Genomic DNA, 26,093 nt, shown 5'->3' on the forward strand with positions numbered 1-26,093 from the left:
TTAGAGAAGCATGCTTTTGTAAGCCATTCATTGAAACACTACTAACAACAAATGAAGTGTCATCTGCATACATTACAGCATTTCCATCTACTATTTTGGTCATATCATTTACATATAAAATAAATGGTGGGCCCAGCACTGATCCTTGAGGTGCTCCATATTTAAGAAATTTAAAATTTGAGTAGACATTTGTTATAGTATTGTTTACATTTTGCTTTATTTCTACACACCGTTCTCTATTTTTAATAAAGGATTTTGTGATACCGGCTGTTTTTTTCCCCTTTATACCATACCACTTAGCTTTGCCAATAATACGTTGGGCATACACAATCAAAAGCTTTTGAAAGGTCAAGAAACGTACCACAAACTTTCTTTTGTTCATTTAGTGACTTGGTGACTCAGGCTATAAATTCAGCTATTGCTGTATTGGTGGATCTACCCTTCCTAAACCCATGCTGGACATCAACCAAAGTATTGCATTTTTCTATAAAATTTAATATTCTGTCTTTGCATGTTGCATTATTTTACATAAGACAGGTGTAATAGCTATTGGTTAGTAATTTCCTGGATCTTCCATGCTGCCTCTGTTGAAAATAAGGATCACTTTAGTACTTTTAAACATGTCAGGAATATTCCTTCTTCCATGGCTAAGTTAATGAGAAAAGCCAGAGGCTTTACCATCCACTGCAGGTAGCATTTAATTAGTGTAGTAGATATAACACCTAGTGCGTATATTTTGTTTTTAATTGGGGTACACAATGAAGTGGTCAGGTGAACATCGGGCATTTATTGTTGACCACTTTATAAAAAGTGGTTTACCAATGGCAACAAAGCATGCATTATATATCTATTTTAATAGCAGGACGCAGCAGGGTTTCAGAAAAACAAAAAAAGTATTATGTATCAAACTTTAGAAAAACAAATTCCAATTTGAAACAGAAACCTCCTGGGTGTTATAAGACTGCTACAGCTTCATGAAATGTTGGTTGTCAGGGTTTTGATCTCTCTCTCTCTCTCTCTCTCTCTCTCTCTCTCTCTCTCTCTCTCTCTCTCTCTCGCACACACACCTCTTGCCCTGATGAGGCATATTTTCACCTCTGGTCTGAGAATAGCCCTTGGGAACTTCAACAAGTAGCAGCACATGGCCCCAGAGTGGCATTTCTTTACTGTGGTGTGTGGATTCATATTTTTTTTGTTTGTCATTGTTATTTGTTTGTCATTGTTATGATGAACAGTGATTGTTATTGTGCAGTGTTCCAGAATTTTGCTATCCTCGATTAAGAAAAGTTGTGGTCCTGTTGTAGTTTCAGTATGATGATGCAATCACACACACACCTAATCACACACTATCATTTCTGAGGGAAATGTTTCCTGTATGTGAGACCTCCTTGCTTAGAGATATCAGATGGTTGCATTCAGCATGAAAAACTATCAAGGGTGGCAACGTCAGTGTGTAAACATTCAGGGTTGACATATGGTTGGTGTTTCCTTCCGAACATCTTGGTATGGAATGACCTGTGTACTCTTAAAAAATAAAAAAAGTTTCTTAAGGTTTGAAGTTTTTAGCTTTGTGAAGGTGTTAGGTATGATTTGGATACCCTGCATAGTGTTATGCAGGAATGGCCGAAGTAGTGAAGCTCTCTTTTTTTTTTTCTCTCTGTTTATAACTGTAACATCCATTTATGTTGTGGGCTGTAATAGAAGTCTTCTTGGGCACCAAACTGTCAGTACAGAACTTCCTTCCAATTTTCTGATACTGTAGCTACTTGCTGCTTTGCATTTTCTTTAAAAAGGTGATTTATCTGGTAGTAAATATTCAACCAGTCACTTTTCACAATTTTTTTCAACCATAAACTTGTTTTCAAGCCACTGCAGGCTCATTATCAGATGTAACACCTCCATCTAATAATGAGCCTGCAGTGGCTTGTAAACATGTTCATGGCTGAATAAATCGTAAAAGACTGGTTGCATATTTATTACCAGATAAATTGCCAATTTAAATTGGTGACAGTTAATCATTCACAATGGATGTACTGAAATTAATCCTTTCCTGTTCTGATTTTCTGACATACAGCATTAAAAACTACACTAAAAATGTTCCAGGTAGAATTGTGCAATTGCTGTACTTTTAGGCTGCCATTGTCACAGTGAGCATGCTCGATCATAATCAGTACATTAAATAATTTAAATAACTGTGTTGTGGTATCCACTGTAAAGATGACTCATTGAAAATACTATTATGAGAAGGAAAGTTGCCACTCACCATACAGTGGAGATGCAGAGTCACAGATAGGCACAACAAAAAGACTCTCACAAAGCTTTCGGCCATTAAGACCTTCATCAAAACACACACACACACACACACACACACACACACACACACACACACACACACACACACACACACACAAAAACTGTGAGTCTTTTTGTTGAGCCTATCTGCAACTTAGCATCTCCACTATATGGAGAGTGACAACTTTTCTTCTCATAATATTGTTACATTCCATCCTGGATTTTCAATTGTTTGATTTCCTTTGAAAATACTGTTACGCATTTAGCTTAGCCAATGCTTTCTTCAGAAAAGGAAACACACATATCCACACAAGCAAGTCCATGTCACACGCATGTAACCACCATTGTCAATGGCCTCCAGTCCAAGCTGCCAGAGATGGTTGTAAGTGCATGAGGTGTGCTTACTTGTATGAATGTGTGTGTCTTTTCTTTTCTGAAGACTACTTTAGCTGAAATCTAGATGTGTAACAGTCTTTTCGTAGTGCCTATCTGCAACTCAACCTGTCATATTTACAGTGAGCAGCAGTCTATCCTTTTCCTGATATCGTAGATGTTCCAAACTGGACTTTCCACTGTATTGTAATACCTGTGAAACTCATACAATAAATTATTCCCCTAAGCAGTTGGTAACAGATACAGACGAGGGAAGATCAGAAAGTGTTCCCACCTATCTAGACAGAAGAAAGGAATTGAACATCATTTTATTATTCAAAAATTAAATTACAAAAGTAAATCAAGGCAGAGTGTGGGTCTCAGAGTAGCATTTGTGTCATCCTTGGACTGGTATTGGCATGCTGGAAATGTTTTATCTTTATTTAATTCTAATAATATTTTGAATATGCTTTTCTTTATTAAAAAAATTATAGTGCCCAGGCAAGTTTCTTTAGAATGAAACAATAAAACTGTTGTAATAGAATGTTATCTCTTTTCATGAGTACATAGGTTATTATTTTATATTCACTTTTTAGAGAAGAGCTTGAAAGGCAAAGGGCACAGGCTAATTACCAGCGTCTTCATGCCGAAGGGAAAACAGATGAGGCACGTGCAGACTTGGCACGCCTTGCTATCATCAAGCAACAGCGAGAAGAGGCAGCCAAACGACGTGAAGAAGAACGCCGCCGTGAGTATTAGCCATTTTCGTAATCATATGTTTCTGAGACACTTTGCCTGTAGCTTTGTATGAGTGACAATATAAATTACAGTAGTGAAGTAAGTGGGAATGAAATCTTATACAGTTTTATTACAAAATTACTTACATGCTGTATGCTCTCAAACCTTTCTGGTTTGAAGGAAATTTGTATTGTTGTTTATGTAACTTTCTACTAACAACAAAATACTTCAGGCGGTAAATGATACGGAAAAAGTCCTAGTTGTTTGCTCCTTTGTTAGAGCTGTGAATCAGCCATTTGATAACTGCCATTTCCAGAATCATAAGTCATTTCTCATAGTAATATAAATTTTTCTGAAAAGGTAACGAATCTGTGAAATGATTAGTATCGCTGTTGGAATCTGTTTAATTGCTGACCAATACAGTCTCATCAAGGAAAGATTAAGACTAGGAACTATGGCTGTCCTCTTTAGCTTCTGATTAATTTTCTGTATCTGTTCGGGTAAATAATGAGAGTTTTACAGTTTCTGCACAATCAGAACAGTTGCTACACTGACTCATTCATTAGGTCAGTGTACTTGGAACTTCAATAATAGAAAAGCCACATTACTTCGTTTGCTAGCAGGAACAATTAAAATTTTGTGTTGCAGTTGATTGTTCTACCAAATGTTAAATCTGTTTTACAGTATAATTTTGTAGTGAGAGAAATTTGTGCAATGTATGGGCCTAATATGATTAGTGAATGAAGGTATTGTGCAACAGTGATGTATGTTTGAGTGAAAGGACAAATGTTTGATGGTGAAGGAGTAGGTTTCTGTCCGTTCAGTAACAAATTAATCCAAAAAACTGATGAAAAAGTCAGAGAGATTTGCCATTTCACAATATCTCAACTTTAAGACGCATTCCATGCTAAACTGGCATGTCTTCCATGGGGCAGATGATCAGAACAGTTGAGGAGAGATGAAAGGAACATAGACATACTCTGCTAAAAAACCAAGCACCTCGGTTATCACAAAGCACCTCCTTCAATATGATGATGAAACGAAATATGATTAGACCAGTGTTGTGATGCAGACATGAAGCTTCTGTGTCAGTGTAATGCTGAAATTAAGATGTCCGAAAACTTCATAAACAGGGATGGTGGTTTCTATGTAAACAACAGTTGGAATCTGGCACTCAGTTTATTAAAACCTCGCTGGCCATCACATTTAACAGTTAGGAAATGCTAAAAGAACTCAAGTTTCACGGAATATCGGTGCAGACTCTGATTCCCGCCTTTTGATGCTCATGTTTTTCAAACTGTTATAAATAGCAGTGAGAGACCAACAGTAGTTCTCAGTTTGGTTGAAGTCAAGGCTGTGAGTAAATATAACCCACATTCCTTCTATGTCATGTTATAAATTGTGTTCATACCATGTTCCATAGTAATAATATACTTTTCCTTGAAATTGCTGTTCATTCGAAGTACCTTTGTCACATTTTTAAGGTAGTCGGTGCAGTGACAACGTATCTGTCAACCTTTATTAAAAGTTTCCTTGGTTTCTACAAATCATTTTATAAGAAAATGAGACTGGTTCCCTCAAAAACGGCTTCAATTCAATCATCTTGTTAAACTGAACTAGTGCTCGCTGTAAATCTCTAATGCCTTAACACAAGGCCAACCACGGTGTGCCAGATGGCAAGTGTGCCAGATGTGCGGATTGAGGCTCAGTCTGTTTCAGATTTGCTTGTTGCTTCTCAGAAGTACCAGGTACATCAAAACATTTCATTTAGTATTGCGGTGTGGAATTTTTTGGTCAGCACAACTCTCTTCAGTTCGGCAGAATCTTGTTCTCAGCGTTGTTTGCCCTTCGCTATTTGTTTGTGGTACCGTATGAAGAATGTTCACAAGTCCAGTGGCTTTTTGCATAAAAGTGGCAGTCCAGCAATCTGTCATCTTTTAACTGAATGGGAATGACAGAAAAGAGGCATAAGAAATCTTAATATTTATTATGCACTCACATAATCAACAGGTACTGCAAAATTGCTATGAAATGATATTACATTACCATACAGAAAGATTTTAAAGATTTAACTGAAAATAGAACAACAAAAAATTACATGATACAGAGGAAGCACTTTGTGCTAAATTTGCAGGTATGGAGCACATGAAGAAATGGTAGTATGAATAATAAAATTTCTGAAGTTGCTTGCATTATTCCACTGTCATTTACAAAAGATTTTGATGGAATTGAACGAAGAATATGGAGAATGTATATGTTACTGAAAAGAACATTGGTTAAGTCAAAGCAAATACTTGGAATGATTTTTCGATTTAAAACCCACTACTTTTGAATTTTTGAAGGAGAAAGGAGTGCAAGAACGAAAATCAGAACATCTGAAATGGATTGCAGACCTCGCATTTTAAGTGAAGTTGATTGCACACTGCCTACAGTAAGACACTGCAAGGTAACAAACAACTTCTGTCTTGATAGTGGTCCATTTAAAGAGAAAATCACATTTTAGATGGATAAATAGTTACTAACACTGTCCAGCTCTGTAGGTTTACTGACGTTAAAGAAAACATGAGGGTGAAAGAATTCATTGTGGCCTTGAAAGAATTAAAAAATATGGTTTTCTAAATGGTTTGAGAACACTGGCAATTATACATTTGTTTTCAGACTATATTGGAGACCATTTGCTGTTTCAGTTAACAGTGCCCCTATGCATGTGCAGATGTGACTCATTGATCTGTAGTGTAATTTTAATGTCAAAACTGTCCAGGATGTCTACAGTGTTTTCTCCAGGTAGAGTTTCCAGTTCACCATAATGAAGTTGCAAAAGTGCTCAAAAATGTGTGTGTGTGTGTGTGTGTGTGTGTGTGTGTGTGTGAAGTACTTGTTTTTTAATTATGAAACTAAATAAATGACAATTATGGGGCAACTTACATACAAAAATGTGAGAGATTCTCCGTGTCTGTATGTTGGCAGTTTGCACCAGATAAAAAATGTCTTCATTGCATCAAAAATAAATATTACTGAAAATTTATTTTGTTTGTGATCTGTGTGGTTGAGAAATGTGAGCTTAGGCTCAAGTAGCGGACTGTGGCAGTGAGGTAAGTGTGCAGACAGCCTGAGTGCTGCGGCGCTTGTGCCAAGGTACGGCTCGTAAGCTGAATTCTTGTCCACCCCAGCCATAACACAAGTACTGTACTTCAAATTCCTGTCCAGCCATTCGGGTTTAAATTTTCCTGAATCACTTGAGGGGAATGCATTTATGTTTATTGTGGAAAGGACGAGGACACTGGAATGTTGTCGAATTAAATCAGGTGATGCTGAGGGTATTAGTATAGTAAATGAGACAGTTAAAATAGTAATGAGTTTTGCTATTTGGGAAGCAAAATAGCTGATGACTGTCGAAGTTGGGAGGATATAAAATGTAGACTGGCTATGGCAAGGAAAGCATTTCTGAAGAAGAGAAATTTGTTAACATCCAGCATAGATGTGTCAGAAATCTTTTTCTGAAAGTATTTGTATGGTGTCGCCATGTATGGAAGTGAAACGTGGCCGATAAATAGTTTAGACAAGAAGAGAATAGAAGCTTTTGAAATGTGGTACTACAGAAGATTGCTGAAGATTAGATGGCTACATCACATAACTAATGAGGAGGTACTGAATAGAATAGAGGAGAAGAGGAATTTGTGGCACAACTTGACAAGAGGAAAGGATAGGTTTGCACAATACATTCTGAGGCATAAAGGGATCACCAATTTAGTATTGGAGGGAAGTGTGGAGGGTAAAAATTGTAGAGGGAGACAGAGATGAATACACTAAGCAGATTCAGAAAGATTTAGCTTGCAATAGTTTTACAGAGATACAGAGATGGAGAGTCTTGCACAGGATAGAGTGTTATGGAGAGCTGCATCAAACCGGTCTCTGGACTGAAGACAACAAGAAGAAGACAGAAATTCCCTTCCCCCATCATTCCCCATTCCAAGGTTGTGCTCAGTATCTGATGACCTTTGTGTGTGTGTGTGTGTGTGTGTGTGTGTGTGTGTGTGTGTGTGTGTGTGTGTAGTTTTCCATTAATTTTTGTCATTATTTAACACATTTAGAAATTATTACAAAAACCAACTTTGAACATCTAACAAGATGATGATGATGAACATAGATGTTTTATTGCTGCTAACAGGACAAAGATTGGTACAGGTGCAGAGCACGGTTAAATTCTATTTTAAATTATTATGTGTAATATACATGATGAACTTGAACTCCACTGACAAAATTTTGGAAGTCATTCAGTGATATTTTTGGAGGATTTTGGTATGAGGCATGTGCCCTCCAGTGACTTTATTGCATAGTAAGTGCATATAATTTGATTATCTTATTTCCTTAAAATACCTTCAAAACAGTGCAAGTGTCAACAGACTGTGCTGTGTGTGTTGTTTGGAAATACTTGTTCCTTTCACTCACAATACTCACCCACTTCACACTCAGCCCTCAAGTCGGCATTCAGTACTGATCAAGTTTCTCACGAGTGAATGTGAGTAGGATGGCAGTGAGTGAATGCTTGTCATTTTATATGCTTCCTCTTCACTGTGTGACAGTTTGTCATTTTCTCCACATGCTGATAACCTTGGTGTTCAGTGCCCACAAGCTATACATGCGTGTGCTGCTGCGACCCCCCCCCCCCCCCCCCATCCCCCACATGTTAATGGTAATACACATTGGTAACATGATGATGACACAAACTGAATAAATCATAATTACATTATCACTCTATAATGAGCCAACAGAGACTACAGGTCCCACATACCAAAATACTAAGAAAATGTCCCTGAACAAGGGAGTTGAGACTCACCTTGTGGAATGACTCTTTCTGCAATGCGCTCTGCACAGTTTTGAAACTTTTTAGCAGATTAAAACTGCACTGGGAAAGTTGGAGAGAGGTACTGACAGAAAGGAAACTGTGAGGATAGGTTGGGACACATACCATGATAGCTCAGATAGTAAGAAGCAAGTGTCACATTGTAGTGTACAATTTTAAATCTGCCACAAAGTTTTATATGTTAAACCCTAATCTTACTTCTTTGCTTCTAGTTTGTTATGTTGTTTCTATAAGACTGAGTGTTATCTGAATTGCATACACTTTCTTGAATATTCATCTTTGGTGAAATGGATATCTGCAGAGTGTACCATCACTTGTTTTCTTCGTTTGTATTTGGTTCTGGGTTCAGTCCATATCTGCTATTTCATCTTTATGAAGACTCCGTATCAACCATCACTTTTTGTATTTCAGTCCTGTTTCTTTTTATGTCTTGTAATTTAGTAACTGACTTTCTCACTTGTCACAAAAGAATGTGTCCTTATTTTGTATTTTTAAATTTTAGTTCAAGTGCAATAATTCATTCCTTGTATCTTTCACTGCAGCCTTCTTCCCCATCCAAATAAAAAAGTTGATTTCATGTCCTTAATGTTCTGGACTGCTTGTTTACTCTGCTCTAGTTTCATTTCTTCTAAATTATGAGTTTGAATCTGCTGAAATTTGTGCCCTACTAAATTATGAGACAAAACTACTGGCCACTGCCCACTGCAGAAAGCAAAAATTATTGCACTGCTGATACACACATAAAAGTAAAAGGGACACGTTACTTAGCCTTTGCAACTAACAGTTTCTTTGTCAGGGAGGAGAGGGACTGATGTCTTGAAGAAATGTTAAGAAGAAGTGGCAGCTCACTCAGACTTTAAGATGACACGAGACTTTACCAGTAGTGAGGATGATAAGACAAAAAATCGTTGGGTCACATCTGGTGGTATTTCCATGAAAACTCTGAAAATATTTTTCTTGCCTACTGGCAGTGTTCTGTTCTTCATGTGAATATTATTTAACTTTAACAAGTCATTAAGGAATAGCCGTCTGTAACAACAAAGTACTGTAAAATATTTTTCTCGGTCTCTTTTCAACCCTACTGGAAGAAATTTTACATGCCTTAATCTTCTGTTGACATGCTTACAAAAACTTTTACTCATCACATTATACAAACAGTATCTGGTGAACTAGTGACATGGGGAAGTTGCAGTTGAAAATAAACAACCATCTTAGTCAATTGCTACCAAAGAAAAATCACTTACTGGTCGGCACAAGCTCTGTTACATTTTGTACCCTCATTATGAATTAACAAAGAGGTGCCTGTTGCTAGGAATGTGGGCAAACTTTTCTTGTACAAATGACATAAACTGGTCATAGAAAATTTGACTTACTCAGCACCATATAGTCTAAAAATGTCAGCCATAATGTTCAAAATCACAACAAATTAAAAGGCACTAACATACTTGACACTGGCATCCATTCTATTCCTGGACCAAGCACATTGTGTTGCTAATTTTTATACATTACTATCATACCCAACTTTGGCTTGTCAGTGGGATCATCCCTGAGTAATGACTGTCTACTTCTCTTAACACTGCACATGCATATTATAAATATTGGAGTAAATATGAAAATGTTCATTTCATGTTACGAACATAAGTTGTTAATGGTGTATTATTGCATATTACTGTACCTCACTCATTAAACAAATTTGACCATGAAAAGTGATACTGTTACAATACAAGCTTTTAATATGCTCAGAGGGCACATCATACAGGAGGTGAAAACTTTGTGTGTGTGTGTGTGTGGGGGGGGGGGGGGGTTTGTAGTTTATAGTCCCAGGTGTGTATCACAATCCACAGCCCTTCATCAAACAGGGCTCTCATTTAAGAATAATCAACAAAGTTTTGCATGATGCTCTAGAGCATTAAAAAGAGTAGTTTTATTCAGAGTAGCAATGTAGCGTAGTGATAGAGATACATTCCAGATGTGCAGAAAGTTGTGGGTTCAAACTGCAAGGGTAGCTTTGAAATTTTATATTTTTAAATGTTTACGAAAATGATTTTTATCATTATTTTCATTCATTACTAGAACCTGGCAATGCTTCGCAATTGCCAAATATGTATGGGAATTAAAAGACAAACATTGTAATATCCTTCTCCCCTCCACCTCTACCCATATTCTCCCCCATCCCTTTGTCCATCTCCCCCTCCTGACAATCGTTTGGAATGGAATGATTTCGACAGATGCATCCTTGGTGTAATCGACTGTTGGGTTGTATCTGAACACCAAATGTTCAGTTCGAATTGTCATATTCAGCCATCTGTTGGGAGGGTGTTTTTTTTTTTACAAATTATTTTGTGTGTAAGCTCGAACTGGGCAGGTTGAACTAGAGTGTATCCATCATTCCAGAGTTATAATGGATAGCACTTGACAAATTATTCAGTTTGCTTCCAAATTCTGTCTACGTTTTTCATCAGTCTCATTGATTCTAAATCATCTAGTTTACCTGCATTGTGAGTACGCCACCAGATATTTCGATGCCTCACTGGTGGCATTTTTTCCAAAGAAGCAAACTAAAATCAATTAAATATTTGCAGCACACCAAATTATCATGAACTGATCTCAATTCAATCTTAACACCACACCAAAGATATGATCACCACCAATAACACACTGAAATATCACTTTCAGTTGTTTTTTTGCAAAATATAAATATTCAATGCGGAATTTGTAGTTTTCATGAAAACGTGACAGTAGGACTGCCAGACTGACTGCCACATTTCTTTCATTGAGATTTTCATACAAAAATACCATCTTCATTTCCATTTCTCCAGTGGATTTTCCAACAATTTTATTTCATGAAAACCTTGTCCTAACAATTACAGACACAAAAAAAAAGTTAGCCGAATGGTTGAGCTGTTCTCAATATGTGGCTATATATAATGACAAAAATTAACGTCATTATTTCTTCGCCGGACAATTGTTAGCCCCATTTTCATAATCTGCCACCACAATACCACTCCTTTTAATACATTTACACGCAGTTTTTTCGAAATTTTCCCGAATTTCTCCACCGTTCAACATGTTTTGGAGGCAACACAACCACCTAACCTTTGTGCACATTACCAACCCAAGTTCACCACAGGATCAACATAGCTCAGCTTTAACCAACACTTTTTCGACTTTTTTCACACCGGATCTCCAGTTGCTTTCTAGTTCACCTTTATCTCTCCCCATATTTTTTTCATTTCAGCCTCATGTTACACTTTCCACCTTCTAATACCATGTCACCCTCACAACCTCCCCACGACGACCCCATTAAGTTTTATTTACAGCCGGCCGCGGTGGTCTAGTGGTTTTAGGCGCTCAGTCGGGAACCGCGTGACTGCTACGGTCGCAGGTTCGAATCCTGCCTCGGGCATGGATGTGTGTGATGTCCTTAGGTTAGTTAGGTTTAAGTAGTTCTAAGTTCTAGGGGGCTGATGACCACAGATGTTAAGTCCCATAGTGCTCAGAAACATTTGAATCATTTTATTTACATTCCCTCCGCAAACATGCCTTCACCCTAGCCAAATTACACTCACATATTTTATTTACTCAGGGTTGTCTGACATTTGGCATTACCCCCAAAGTCCTCACACTTAAAGTTCCCATCTCTGGCTGTAACCCTTCTTTCCATCAGTCCCTATACCAGTTCCAAACTGAGCAATCCATAGCCCTCACCTGCCTAATCCTTCACCTACACATCAACTCAGCCAATGAACACACCCATCAACTCCTATCCCTAATCAAAGTCCTCAATCTTTCCTCTCCCACATCCACACTGGCTGTTCAGAGCATCCTCCTACAGGTCAACCGCAAATTAGAACAGCATGCCACCTTCCACCTCAAAAAACTATCCAATCTCCTGGTTTCCCACCTCCAGAAAGGCAACTCACTCACCCTCCACAACCTTTCCAGCAAACCTCAACCTCCTCTCATTGCACACAGACCTAGTCTCTCCCATCTACTCAATCTCCCACTTCCAGCTCCACTCCCCCCCAAAACCTCAAAATTCTAATCAACACAATCTGGAACCACAACACCCCAATTCAGTAGTTAACCTTTCATCCAAACCTCTCTCCCAATCCGAAACCTCTGTCCTATCCAAAGGCCTCACCTTCAGCCCTACTCCCAGATTCAACCAAACAAAGATTTACTGTCCTACACTCGTACTCTCTGCTGGAAATATCACTTTGCCACATAGAAAAATAATCCTAATCCTACCCCTAATGATCCAACTCCCCAAGACACTATCCAAATTGAACCCTGCCTGGAACAGTTCTGTCCTCTGTCACAGCGGGACCCACTTCCTCTTCCTCAAAATCATCCTCTCCAAACCTTCCAGGAATTTCTCACTTCCAGCCTTGCCTCTCAATCCTTCTTAAAAAACCTTAATCCTACTCCCAGCATCACCACACTGAAGCCAAGGCTATCCGTGATCTGAAGGCTGACCGATCCATTGCCATTCTTCCGGCGGACAAGGGTTCCATGACTGTGGTACTTGATCGTCGGGAGTATGTGGCTGAGGGACTGCGTCAGGTTTCAGGCAACACTACATACAAAGTTTGCCAAGGTAATCCCATTCCTGATGTCCAGGTGGAGCTTCAAGGAATCCTCAGAACCTTAGGCCCCCTACAAAACCTTTCAACTGGCTCCCATCGACCTCCTGACCCCACTGACACCCTGCACCCCTGCCTTCTACCTACTTCCTAAAATTCACAAACCCAATCATCCCATCCGCCCCATTGTTGCTGGTTACCAAGCCCCCTCAGAACGTATCTCTGCCTACGTAGATCAACACCTTCAACCCATTACATGCAGTCTCCCATCCTTCATCAAAGACACCAACCACTTTCTCGAACGCCTGGAATCCTTACCCAATCTGTTACCCCAGAAACCATCCTTGTAACCATTGATGCCACTTCTTTATACACAAATATTCCGCACGTCCAGGGCCTTGCTGCGATGGAGCACTTCCTTTCACGCCGATCACCTGCCACCCTACCTAAAACCTCTTTCCTCATTATCTTAGCCAGCTTCATCCTAACTCACAACTTCTTCACTTTCGAAGGCCAGACATACCAACAATTGAAGGGGACAGCCATGGGTACCAGGATGGCCCCCTCGTACACAAACCTATTTATGGGTCGCTTAGAGGAAGCCTTCTTGGTTACCCAGGCCTGCCAACCCAAAGTTTGGTACAGATTTATTGATGACATCTTCATGATCTGGAGTCACAATGAAGAACAACTCCTGAATTTCCCTACAACCTCAACTCCTTTGGTTCCATCAGATTCACCTGGTCCTAATCCAAATCCCATGCCACTTTCTTCGACGTTGACCTCCATCTGTCCAATGGCCAGCTTCACACATCCGTCCACATCAAACCCACCAACAAGCAACAGCACCTCCATTATGACAGCTGCCACCCATTCCATATCAAACGGTCCCTGGCCTACAGCCTAGGTCTTCATGGCAAACGAATCTGCTCCAGTCCTGAATCCCTGAACCATTACACCAACAACCTGAAAACAGCTTTCGCATCCCGTAACTACCCTCCCGACCTGGTACAGAAGCAAATAACAAGAGCCACTTCCTCATCTCCTCAAACCCAGAACCTCCCACAGAAGAACCACAAAAGTGCCCCACTTGTGACAGGATACTTTCCGGGACTGGATCAGACTCTGAATGTGGCTCTCCAGCAGGGATACGACTTCCTCAAATCCTGCCCTGAAATGAGATCCATCCTTCATGAAATCCTCCCCATTCCACCAAGAGTGTCTTTCCGCCGTCCACCTAACGTTCGTAACCTCTTGGTTCATCCCTATGAAATCCCCAATCCACCTTCCCTACCCTCTGGCTCCTACCCTTGTAACCGCCCCCAGTGTAAAACCTGTCCCATGCACCCTCCCACCACCAGCTACTCCAGTCCTGTAACTCGGAAGGTGTACATGATCAAAGGCAGAGCCATGTGTGAAAGCACCCATGTGATTTACCAACTGACCTGCCTACACTGTGAAGCTTTCTATGTGGGAATGACCAGCGACAAACTGTCCATTCGCATGAACGGACACAGGCAGACAGTGTTTGTTGGTAATGAGGATCGCCCTGTGGCTAAACATGCCGTGGTGCATGGCCAGCACATCTTGGCACAGTGTTACACCGTCAGTTATCTGGATACTTCCCACTGACACCAACCTATCAGAACTCCGGAGATGGGAACTTGCCCTTCAATATATCCTCTCTTCCCATTACCCACCAGGCCTCAATCTCCGCTAATTTCAAGTTGCTGCCGCTCATACCTCACCTGTCATTCAACATCATCTTTGCCTCTGTACTTCTGCCTCGACTGACATCTCTGCCCAAACTCTTTGCCTTTACACATGTCTGCTTGTGTGTGTGTGTGTCTATATATATATATATATATATATATATATATATATATATATAGTTAGTTATAATAGAGGGAAACATTCCAGGTAGGAAATATATATCTAAAAACAAAGATGATGTGACTTACCAAATGAAAGTGCTGGCAGGTCGACAGACACACAAACAAACACAAACATACACACAAAATTCAAGCTTTCGCAACAAACTGTTGCCTCATCAGGAAAGAGGGAAGGAGAGGGAAAGACGAAAGGATGTGGGTTTTAAGGGTGAGGGTAAGGAGTCATTCCAATCCCGGGAGCGGAAAGACTTACCTTAGGGGGGAAAAAAGGACGGGTGTGTCTGTATATGTGTGGATGGATATGTGTGTGTGTGTGCGCGAGTGTATACTCGTCCTTTTTTCCCCCTAAGGTAAGTCTTTCCGCTCCCGGGATTGGAATGACTCCTTACCCTCTCCCTTAAAACCCACATCCTTTCGTCTTTCCCTCTCCTTCCCTTTTTCCTGATGAAGCAACTGTGGGTTGTGAAAGCTTGAATTTTGTGTGTGTGTGTGTGTGTGTGTGTGTGTGTGTGTGTGTGTGTGTGTGTGTGTGTTGTCTCTATCAACATACCAACGCTTTCGTGTGGTAAGTTACATCATCTTTGTTTTGCCTGTTTCATCATTGTATTGACTTTATTTGTTTTCCTTTTTTCTTCCTGTGGTTATCCCCCCATTTAAAATATCTTTGTGGATGATTTTTAATTATTTTTGTGCATTAACTTTGATTTAATTTCTTCACTTAACATTTTATATTTTTGTCCATGTTGTCACAGACATTATTCTATTCCTCATTTTGCTTGAATTCCATTTTATTCCCTTCGTTACTTTGAATCTTCATCTGCATTACTTTGTCCATAGGAATTTGTTTTAAATGCCTGTATGGTGATTGTCATCCAAAAAATCTCTCTCCTAACAAAAAATACGTTTTTGACGCAATTGCACAGCCTATATAAATCATTTCATCTCTTGGTATTTAACCAATAGTTTACCATGTTCAAATGTTTAAATATTATGAGAGAGAAATAAAAATGCTTACATTCATATGCCCAAATATTCCAGTTATGAAAAATAGAATGCTACGAAGAAAAATCAGACAGATAAAAATGTCAATATGATAATTAAATTGACACGGCAAAACATTTATGAAAAATTTACATTTAAATCAGTTAACTGGATAAAAATACTGATCAGTCATTTTGATCAAGATTTAAAAGCAAAGCACTCTATGGGATTCGAATCCACAACCTCCTGCATGTCAGGAATGTATCTTTACCACTATGCTATACCACCACTTGGCATAAAACTATTATTTTGAAGGCTCTAGAGCACAATGAGATTCTTTTTTGTGAATTACTCACAAATAAGAACCATCTGCCTTGATGAATGGCTTGTGTGTGTGATACCTTGAACCCCAACCTACACCAGTATATAAAAGATTTCAAAAAGTTGATTTCACCCCTGAGGACCTCCCCTTCTAAGAGATTTTGATTTGGTAATATCCTATGTTCAGGCTAGTGAAGGTGGAAACAAAAGACATTCAGAGGCAGGTTGAAAATGACATTCACACTGATAAAACAGGCAACTAGAAGCTCATTTTAATGTTCACAATTCATGCAAACAGCCCCTAATTGAAACTGGAGAAGTTCAGAAACTGACTGAAAAATTAGGTTAATCCAGTTTTAATTCAGCTAGTGCAAAAGATCCTTTATCCTTATTGCATCAGAATATCTGAGAACTGAGGTGTAAGCCTAATGAGTTGCTTAGTTGTGTTGAAGAAATAGTTGAGCAAACCAGTTGATATAATGTGCCTCTCTGATCGTCATGTGACCACTGGTATAGGTGTGTTAAATGTTATAGGATTTTAGTTAGTCTCTTATTTTGGTAGAGAAAATATGGTGAAAGGAGGAGTTGTCACATTTGTCAGAAATTGTTTTAATTTCAAGAATATTGATAATAATAAATTTAGCTCAGAGCAGCACCTACAAGCTTGTACAACAGTAGTATATTTCATAAGTCTTTTATATGTGGATTTATTGAAAAGCCGTCAGTGAATAATTATTGCAGTCAGTAACACTGTCATTCAATTTAATTACTACTGCAAACTGTGCAACTAGGATATGTAAATGCTCTGAGACCGCTATTGATAATATCTTTGTAGACAAATCCAGGGAAGAAAGTTGGTCACAAAACCATGAAAAGCAGCATTTAATGTTAAATGTTTAAACTTGTCACGAGACAAAATCTATTAAATCTGAGCACAGGAGGGTAACAATACATTCAAAAATTGAGAATTTTAAGAGATTGTTCAAAGACATGAGCTGGATATATATTTACAATACTTTTGACTCAAATGGAAAATACAAAGCATTCATTAATGAAGTAACTTCCTGATTTGAAAATTGTTTTCCCCTGAAGGTAACTCAAATCAAACAGAAGTAAAAAAATAAACCACGGTTTACATAAGGAATAAAGTTATCATATGGGACAAAAAGGAAACTGTATGTACTATGTAGGAACATGTCTGATGTTAGCATTGTAGTGTGTTACAAAGAACACTGCGAAATACTGAAACAAGTATTCCAGAAATCTAAGCAGCTTTATTATGAGAAAAAGATAATAAAATCAGGCAACAAAATAAATATTGTATGGGATATAGTGAAGATAGAGACAGGGCTAGAAAGGAAGAGGAACAGATAGCTCTAAAGCAAATGAGACATTGGTAATAAATGCACGTAATGTAACAAACCTCTTTAACAAGTACTCTGTTTCTGTTACTGACAGCTTGGAGTTATCAGGTTCAGTAAAAAGTGCATTGAAATATGATACAAATCTCTACAAATAACTTCAGTAAAGTGGAAATGACACTCACTTCTCCCAAAGTAGTAGTAACCACAATAAAATTGTTAAAAATCAAAATATTATAGTGGTTATTAAGACGTATCAATAAATTTAAGTGTGTTCATTTGAGTTCAGTTCTGACTTAAGTTGTTTGTATAACCAATCTATCAGCAGAACATTTCCAGACTGGCTAAAATATGCTGAAGTTAAGTCTCTTTACAAGAAAGGGCTTTTTCAAAAAAATTTGAGAAGGTTGTGTTAAAGTTTCTAAATAATATATTGTCCGTCACAGTTTGGGTAAGGGTTCTGGTATAGAGATTGCTATTTACACATAGAGTAAGAATCTAATTGCTTAGATAACAAATTAGAGGCCACTGGCATTTTCTGTGACCTGTTAAGTCTTTGACTGTGTGAAGCACAGCATACATTTAATTACAATATTGTGGTGTCATTGGCAGTGCTGCAAAATGGTCAGCCCCCCTAACAGGAAACAAATGGTCTCATTGTGAAATACCTGTGGGTAAGCAGTCTGTCTTCATCTGATTTTGAATTAATTACATTTGGTGTTCCTCAAGGTTATCTGTTGGGTCCATTGCTTTTTCTTGTGTACATTAATGACCTCTGGTCTATTACATTACCAGGTGCTAAATTCATTTTGGTTACATAGATACAAACATTGCAATAAATAGCAAGTAGAGTACAGATTTAGAAATGGCTTCTAATCATGAAACCTTCACTGCCATTATTAAATGGTTTAAAGCTTATTCACTGTCATTAAACTTTGAAAAGACCCACTGTATGCAGTTCAGAACCTGTTAGAGATTTCTTTCCAGCATGTGTGTAACATATGAAGACATGCAGATAAAAGAGGTTGACATTGTTAAATTCCTGGGATTACAGCTTGATAAATTCAATTGAGAAGGCCATACCACAGGCTTGCTGAAGTTACTAAACAAGTCCATATTTGCAATGCGAATTATATCAGATCTAGGAGATACAAATATGAAAAAGGACATGCGTTGCTTACTTTAATTCTATTATGTCATATGGGATTACATTCAGGGGTAACTCGTCAAACCAAGAAGCTGTTTCTAGAGTGAAACAGTGAGTAACAATAATCATTTGTGGTGTAAATTCAAGAACGTCATGTGGAAACCTGTTCAACGAACTGGGCATTCTAACCACTGCTTCTCAGTATATTTATTCCTTAATGAAACTTGTTACAAATAATGTGTGCCTGTTTTGAACCAACAGCTTAGTACATAGTATCAGTACTAGGAATAAGAATAATCCACATAAAGACCTAAAATCACTTGCCTTGGTCCAATATTCTGAAACACACATTTTCAATAAATTGCCAGCAACCATTAAAATTCGGTTTCAGATAAAGCACAGTTTAAAAAGAGTTTGAAAGACTTTCTGGTAGGCAACTGCTTCTATTGTATAGATGAATATCTTAACAGGAATTGTTAGACCTGCTTAAGTAAAACTGTCTGTCACATTTCAGTTTTGACAATAGTTGGTCTCAATAGTCAGGATTCGGTATTTTGTGTTTGATAAATGTATTGGAAGTGCATAACTATGGTTCATTCTGACAGTATATTAATTTTGTAAACATTATTAGTTCGAGTCTCGGTCGGGCACACAGTTTTAATCTGCCAGGAAGTTTCATATCAGCGCACACTCCGCTGCTGAGTGAAAATCTCATTCTGGATTATTAGTTCTAGTTTACTGTAATATATTCACGTATTTTGACAGTCTCTTGACAAATGATCATGGAAGTGAGTATTACATTCAAATGTTCTCTTTTTTATGTTAGATGTTCTGACATGTTCCACAACCATGAGAATCATCTCATTTTTGGGTCTGTGGAACAGAAACTGAATCTAATTTAATCTATTTGGTAAATTATTGAGTTATTTCCCCAATATTTTATGGGATTAATGATGGATATGGCTATTGCACACACAAGAAAAAAGTATTTGGCATTACAGTGACATTTTCTATCAGTTTACTTTCACTGTAGTGATTGGAAGGTTGGCAGCCCTGCAGCCAAGCGACTAGCGCGAGGTTTGGTGTTCTCGTAAAGATAAGTTATTTTAGATTATAAAACACATAGATTAGTACTGATTACGTGGTAAATAAGTGTATTAGTGTGCCGTTTAAGTGTACCATTAAAGGTTTCATTTCTCATTACGTAATATAGCAGAAAACGCGAAAAGACCGTACAGTCGTATTTTCTGTTTACGTTCTGCTGCAGCAAATCTATAGAATTTCGTTTAGTTGTTCCTTGCCCTCTCCAGCAATTTAACTTAGCGTACCTCTTCATTATTTAACTAGCATTTCCGGAAAGTAGCGTAAAGTTTAACTTGTTGTTTCAGAAACTTTGCACTTTTGTTTTTGTTTACACACAGTTGCGTATAGGCCAAATTTGTGTAACCATATTTTCGTGTTTATCTGTAATTTAACTGACTTATTCTTAATAAATTATTACGTTTATCATGAGTGAAAAGTGCTTGACTTGCCGTAGAATTGTTAGGTCGGGGCTTTGGTGTGATGGGTGCTGTAGTTTTTTCCATGTGGGTGACTGTAGTGGCGTGGGAATAGGGGAAGTAAATGAGACTCATCAGTGGTTTTGTAGGATTTGTAGTAGAGATAGGAAGATACTGGAACAGGAGGGGAAAATTGCTGCCCTTCAGGCTGAGTTAGACAAGGCCAGGGGAGATCTTGACAGGTTAAGGAGGGAGAAGGGTAAAGAGAGGTGGGAAGTGGCAACAGGCAACAGGAGGAACAGGCCTAGAACTCTGTCTGACAGCTTTATGGTGAATGTGGAAAATAGATTTGACCTGTTGCTTCAGTTAGAAGCTGGTGAGCCTCAAGCAGTTACAGGTGTAGACAGGGCACAACAAACTTTCAGCAGCAAATTGAAAAGTAAGAATGTAGGGAAATCAGTAAAGAGAAAGAAAGTGTTGTTGTTAGGTAGTTCCCATGGAAGAGGTGTTGGCCAACTCTTGCAGGATGAACTAGGATCAGAATACCAGGTCACCAATTTTTTTAAACCTAGTGCTGGTCTGGAGCAGGTGACAGAGGATTTAGGATCACTTTGCAAAGATTTCACTAAGGAAGACACCGTGGTTATAGTGGGTGGGGCAGGTAACAGTATTGACAGAGATCCTGGGTACAGCATAGAGTGTGACCTGGCGAAGATTGCATCAGCATCGAGGCATACCAGTGTTGAGTTTGTATCTGTTCTTGGGCGCCATGACCGACCTCATTTGAACTCTTCTGTCAAGAGAGTTAATTTGGAGTTGGAACGGCTGCTCATGTCGGGTGCGGGGTCACACATTGGTGTGGTTCATGTTGATTCTGTCAGTAGGTGGGATTATACTAGGCATGGCCTTCACCTCAACAGGAAGGGGAAGGGTAAATTGGCTGGGGAAATAGCAGGAAAGTTAAAGGGGGGAGGCACTGTCATGAGTGGTAAAATACCAGTGGTTATAGGATTCAGAAAAGACCCTTTTTTAGGGTAGGGAGGACAGAAAGAAAACAAATTTTAAGAGAGGTTAGAACTGAGACAAACCTTCAGTTTGAGAAAGAAATCAAAAAACATAATTCCAGCTTATTACATCAACATAAACAGCCATTGGTTAAGAATTTTCAACTGTCAGCAGATATTTTAACTCCATCCAATTTTAAGTCAGTCAAAGTGAAATGTCAGCTATCTTTATTGCATCAAAATATTCGAGGACTGAGAAATAAAATTAATGAATTAACTATCTGCATAGATGAATTAGAGTCTTCAAACCCAGCTGACATAATCTGCCTCTCTGAACATCATGTGACCACTGGTATAGAACTTTTAAGTGTTACAGGGTTTAGGTTAGCATCTCACTATTGTAGATCAGAAATGGAGAAAGGAGGAGTTGCCACATTCATCAGGAACTGTCATAAATTTAAGAACATAGACATTCATAAATTTTGCCTAGAACAGCATATGGAAGCATGTGCAACAGAATTAGATTTTCACAAAAAATCTTTCATAATATTAAGTGTATATCGAGCACCTGCAGGTAACTTTAATCTGTTTGTAAACCACCTTGAAGCTGTACTGGCCCATTTAACAACCAAAAACAAAGAAATAGTGGTTGCTGGTGATTTCAATGTAGATTTCCTTAAAGACTCTCCCAATAAGAACCTATTTGAGTTAGTAACACTATCATTCAACTTAATTCCCACAGTAAAGTTCCCCACTAGGATAACCACTTGCTCACAAACAGCCATTGATAATATCTTTATAGAAAAGTCAAATGAACAAAATTATATTACAAAACCAATAGTCAATGGCCTCTCAGACCATGACATGCAGTTCCTTCTGTTAAATGTTAATACTGAACAGGATATAAAATCTGTTAAATCTGAGCTCAAGAGGGTAATCAGTAAGCCAAAAATTGATTATTTTAGGACACTCCTCAGAGACATTCACTGGACTGATGTTTACAGTGCTCATGGCATGAATGAAAAATATAACATTTTTGCTAATAAAGTGCTTACCTTATTTGAACACTGCTTTCCCCCAAAACTTACCAAGGTTAGAGCAAAGTCTACAAAGAAGCCATGGATTACTCGAGGAATAGGGGTATCTTGTAAAACAAAAAGAAAACTGTATCTGTCAATCCGAAACATTTCCAATGTTGATGCTATAGCACATTATAAGAAATACTGCAAAATATTAAAGACTGTAATACGAATGTCAAAGCAAATATATTACAAGGAAAAGATAGTCATATCAGATAACAAAATAAAGACAATATGGGATATAGTGAAGGAGGAGACCGGTAGAACCAGACATGAAGAGGAACAAATAGCATTAAGAGTAAATGATGCATTGGTGACAGATGTGTATAGTGTTGCAGAACTTTTTAACAAACATTTTATAACTGTTACTGAAAAGATGGGGTTGTCAGGTTCGGTAGATGCTGCTATGGATTACCTTAGACCAGACATTTCAAGTAACTTCCATAATATGAATTTGACCCTCACTACCCCAACAGAAATAATGTCCATCATAAAATCTTTAAAATCAAAAACATCTAGTGGGTATGATGAAATATCAACAAAGTTAATTAAAGAATGTGATTCTGAGCTAAGTAACATATTAAGCTATCTGTGTAACCAGTCGTTTATCAGTGGAATATTTCCCGAATGGCTGAAATATGCTGAAGTTAAGCCACTGTTTAAGGAGGGAGATAAAGAAATAGCATCAAATTTCCGTCCAATTTCACTGTTGCCAGCATTCTCAAAAATTTTCGAAAAAGTAATGTACAGTCGTCTTTATAACCATCTTATCTCAAATAACATACTGTCAAAGTCACAGTTTGGATTTCTAAAAGGTTCTGATATTGAGAAGGCTATCTACACTTACAGTGAAAATGTACTTAATTCATTAGACAAAAAATTGCAGGCAACTGGTATATTTTGTGATCTGTCAAAGGCATTTGACTGTGTAAATCACAATATCCTTTTAAGTAAACTAGAATATTATAGTGTAACAGGAAATGCTGCAAAATGGTTCAAATCTTATATCTCTGGCAGGAAACAAAGGGTGTTATTAGGAAAGAGACATGTATCAAGCTATCAGGCATCATCCAACTGGGAACTAATTACATGTGGGGTCCCACAAGGTTCCATTTTGGGGCCCTTACTTTTTCTTGTGTATATCAATGACCTTTCATCAGTAACATTACCAGATGCCAAGTTTGTTTTGTTTGCTGATGATACAAACATTGCAATAAATAGCAAATCAAGTGTAGTCTTAGAAAGATCAGCCAATAAAATATTTGTAGACATTAATCACTGGTTCCTAGCCAATTCTTTGTCACTAAACTTTGAAAAAACACACTACATGCAGTTCAGAACTTGTAAGGGGTGTCCCAAGAGTATATGTCTAACATATGATGACAAAAAGATAGAAGAAGTGGACGGTGTTAAATTCTTGGGATTACAGCTTGATAATAAATTCAACTGGGAGGAGCACACCACAGAACTGCTGAAGCGTCTTAACAAATCTCTGTTTGCAATGCGAATTTTGTCAGACATAGGGGATATAAAAATGAAAAAGCTGGCATACTATGCTTACTTTCATTCCATAATGTCATATGGGATTATTTTCTGGGGTAATTCATCAAGCCAAGCTAAAGTTTTCCGGGCACAAAAACGTGCAGTAAGAATTATATGTGGTGTGAACTCAAGAACATCCTGCAGAAGCCTGTTTAGGGAACTAGGGATACTAACTACAGCTTCCCAATATATTTATTCCTTAATGAAATTTGTCATTAAAAATATATCACTTTTTCAAACCAACAGCTCAATTCATGGAATCAATACTAGAAATAAGAATAATCTTCACAAGGATTTAAAGTCACTTAGTCTTGTACAAAAAGGTGTGCATTATTCAGGAACACACATTTTCAATAACTTGCCAGCAGCCATAAAAAGCTTAACAACCAATGAAATTCAGTTTAAGAGAAGCCTAAAGGATTTATTGGTGGCCAACTCCTTCTACTCCATTGATGAATTTCTGAGGAAAACCAACTGATTTGTATATAAGTACAACATAACTTCTGCACAATTTCAGTGCAGTAATGTGTTCACTGAAAATTTGTGTGTGTGTGTGTGTGTGTGTGTGTGTGTGTGTGTGTGTGTGTAAGTATAATCTAACTTCTGCACCATTTCAGTGCAGTAATGTGTTCATTGTAAATAAGTATTACAGTAGTTGTATTACATGTTTCTTACCTTATAAATAAATATAAAACTTTTTTATTTTAAATTCAGTGCAATAGTATTTGTAAAATGACTCTTAGTGTTCATTAAAAATGACGATCATTCCACTTGGGACCTGTGGAATGGTACATTAGCTTATTTGTTTTAGTTTAAATATTTGTCATGTATTGTTGTTTTTCTGACATGTTCCACATCCTGGAGGACCTCCTCACTACGGATCAATTGGAATGAAAGTAAATCTAATCTAATCTACATGGGTTATTGCTGGCTTTGCTATTTCTTTTTTCTGTTTACTGACTAATGTATCTTGTTCATAAATTCAAGGCCTATAAAATCAATGCTTCTAATTATCTTTTCAGAAAAAGAAGCCGCAAAGCAGTCAAAAACGGCGCAGGTGCATAAGGCACTAGGCAAGAAGAACACTTGACTTACAGAGAATTTGAAATGCATTTCTCCAGTTCTCATAAGAGAAATGTTTACACGGTATACTCATACTTGGTTATAAGAACACTTGCATTTTTGCATTCTGTTGTAAAACCTTGCCATACAATGGATTTGCATTGTAGGTCAGGATTAAAATTCATAACACGCTTGACAGTAGTGTGTGTGTGCGCGTATTGTTCTTGTTGTATTTTAACATAATTTCATTTCTGTTGACTATTACTGTCCTTGACTACTGGAGACATTTTCACCTGCATTTGGTAGGGTGAATGTCTTTGTTTTCATACCACTGGAAATTTGTCTTGTAAATAAAATTTCATGTTTTTGAAACTGATTACTATTAAAGACTATGCAAAGTTTTGTACACTTTTATTTATCACTTCTCATGTGTTTTTCTCCCGCTATATTAAAAATCTCGCAATTGGGAAGTTTTGTGGAGAATTAGAAGTATTCTCTCTCTCTCTCTCTCTCTCTCTCTCTCTCTCTCTATCTCTATCACTCACTCACTCACTCACTCACACACCACACACACACACACACACACACACACACACACACACACGTGTAAGGAATGTGCAGCTCTCAACAAAACACTTCTATGGTATGTTATTGACACACTTACCATTTTTTCTCAGTTTTAATATTATAATTAGTTAAAAAGTTAGCTGTGATATAATGTTTAAATAATAGATACACACAAATCCACAACCTCAACTTATTCAGGAGTTATGAATCGATTACATGGAGTGTTAACAGCCATGGGTGGACCTGTAACAAGAGATGCAAAATGAGAGCACTCCTTGGTGCATTTCTCACAAAGCATGGCTCATTATCATCTTGAGAATGTTAGCATGGTTTGGATGTAACAGTTCTGTGGTTAATACTGAGAACAGTAAAGTGCATATAGATGATGATGAAAGCGGTAGTACAGATCTGGGAATATTTCACAGGTGTCTTTGTTTCTGATGTATTGTTTTCAGAAACCATGTAAAATGAGCACCATTTGTCATTTAAAAATACATGAAAAAATTTGAGGCAGTTGAGCATCAACTAGCATTTCATCTTTCCAGGTTGAAGTTATGACACACAACAGTATGTAACACATTTTCTTGGTTTGAAATATGGTTTGTGTACATTATGTGTAAAACAGTTTCAGTATGTGGTCATAAGTATTGTGGTATCTATTTAATCAATATTCTTTTTAGTAGCTTTTTACTTTTTCTGCTCTGCCTTCACATATAGAAAGTGTAAAAGTGTTGGGACCACCTAGATATTTTGACTTTGGAACTACTTAGGAGACAAATCACTGTG

General features: G+C 37.8%; 1 protein-coding gene across 1 annotated transcript in view; it reads left to right on the forward strand.

Annotated features, from left to right (window-relative positions):
* The window catches only part of LOC124596255 (28 kDa heat- and acid-stable phosphoprotein-like), a 69,942-nt gene extending 44,800 nt beyond the window's left edge, over nucleotides 1-25,142 (forward strand). The window contains exons 5-6 of the mRNA XM_047135329.1: nucleotides 3,261-3,412; nucleotides 24,701-25,142. Coding sequence (XP_046991285.1) covers nucleotides 3,261-3,412; nucleotides 24,701-24,768 — 220 coding nt within the window. The 3' untranslated portion in view covers nucleotides 24,769-25,142. The remainder of the gene's footprint in view (nucleotides 1-3,260; nucleotides 3,413-24,700) is intronic.
* Nucleotides 25,143-26,093: the final 951 nt, after the last annotated feature.

The sequence above is a fragment of the Schistocerca americana genome, chromosome 2 (genome assembly GCF_021461395.2).
Source record: "Schistocerca americana isolate TAMUIC-IGC-003095 chromosome 2, iqSchAmer2.1, whole genome shotgun sequence".
Taxonomy (NCBI): domain Eukaryota; kingdom Metazoa; phylum Arthropoda; class Insecta; order Orthoptera; family Acrididae; genus Schistocerca; species Schistocerca americana.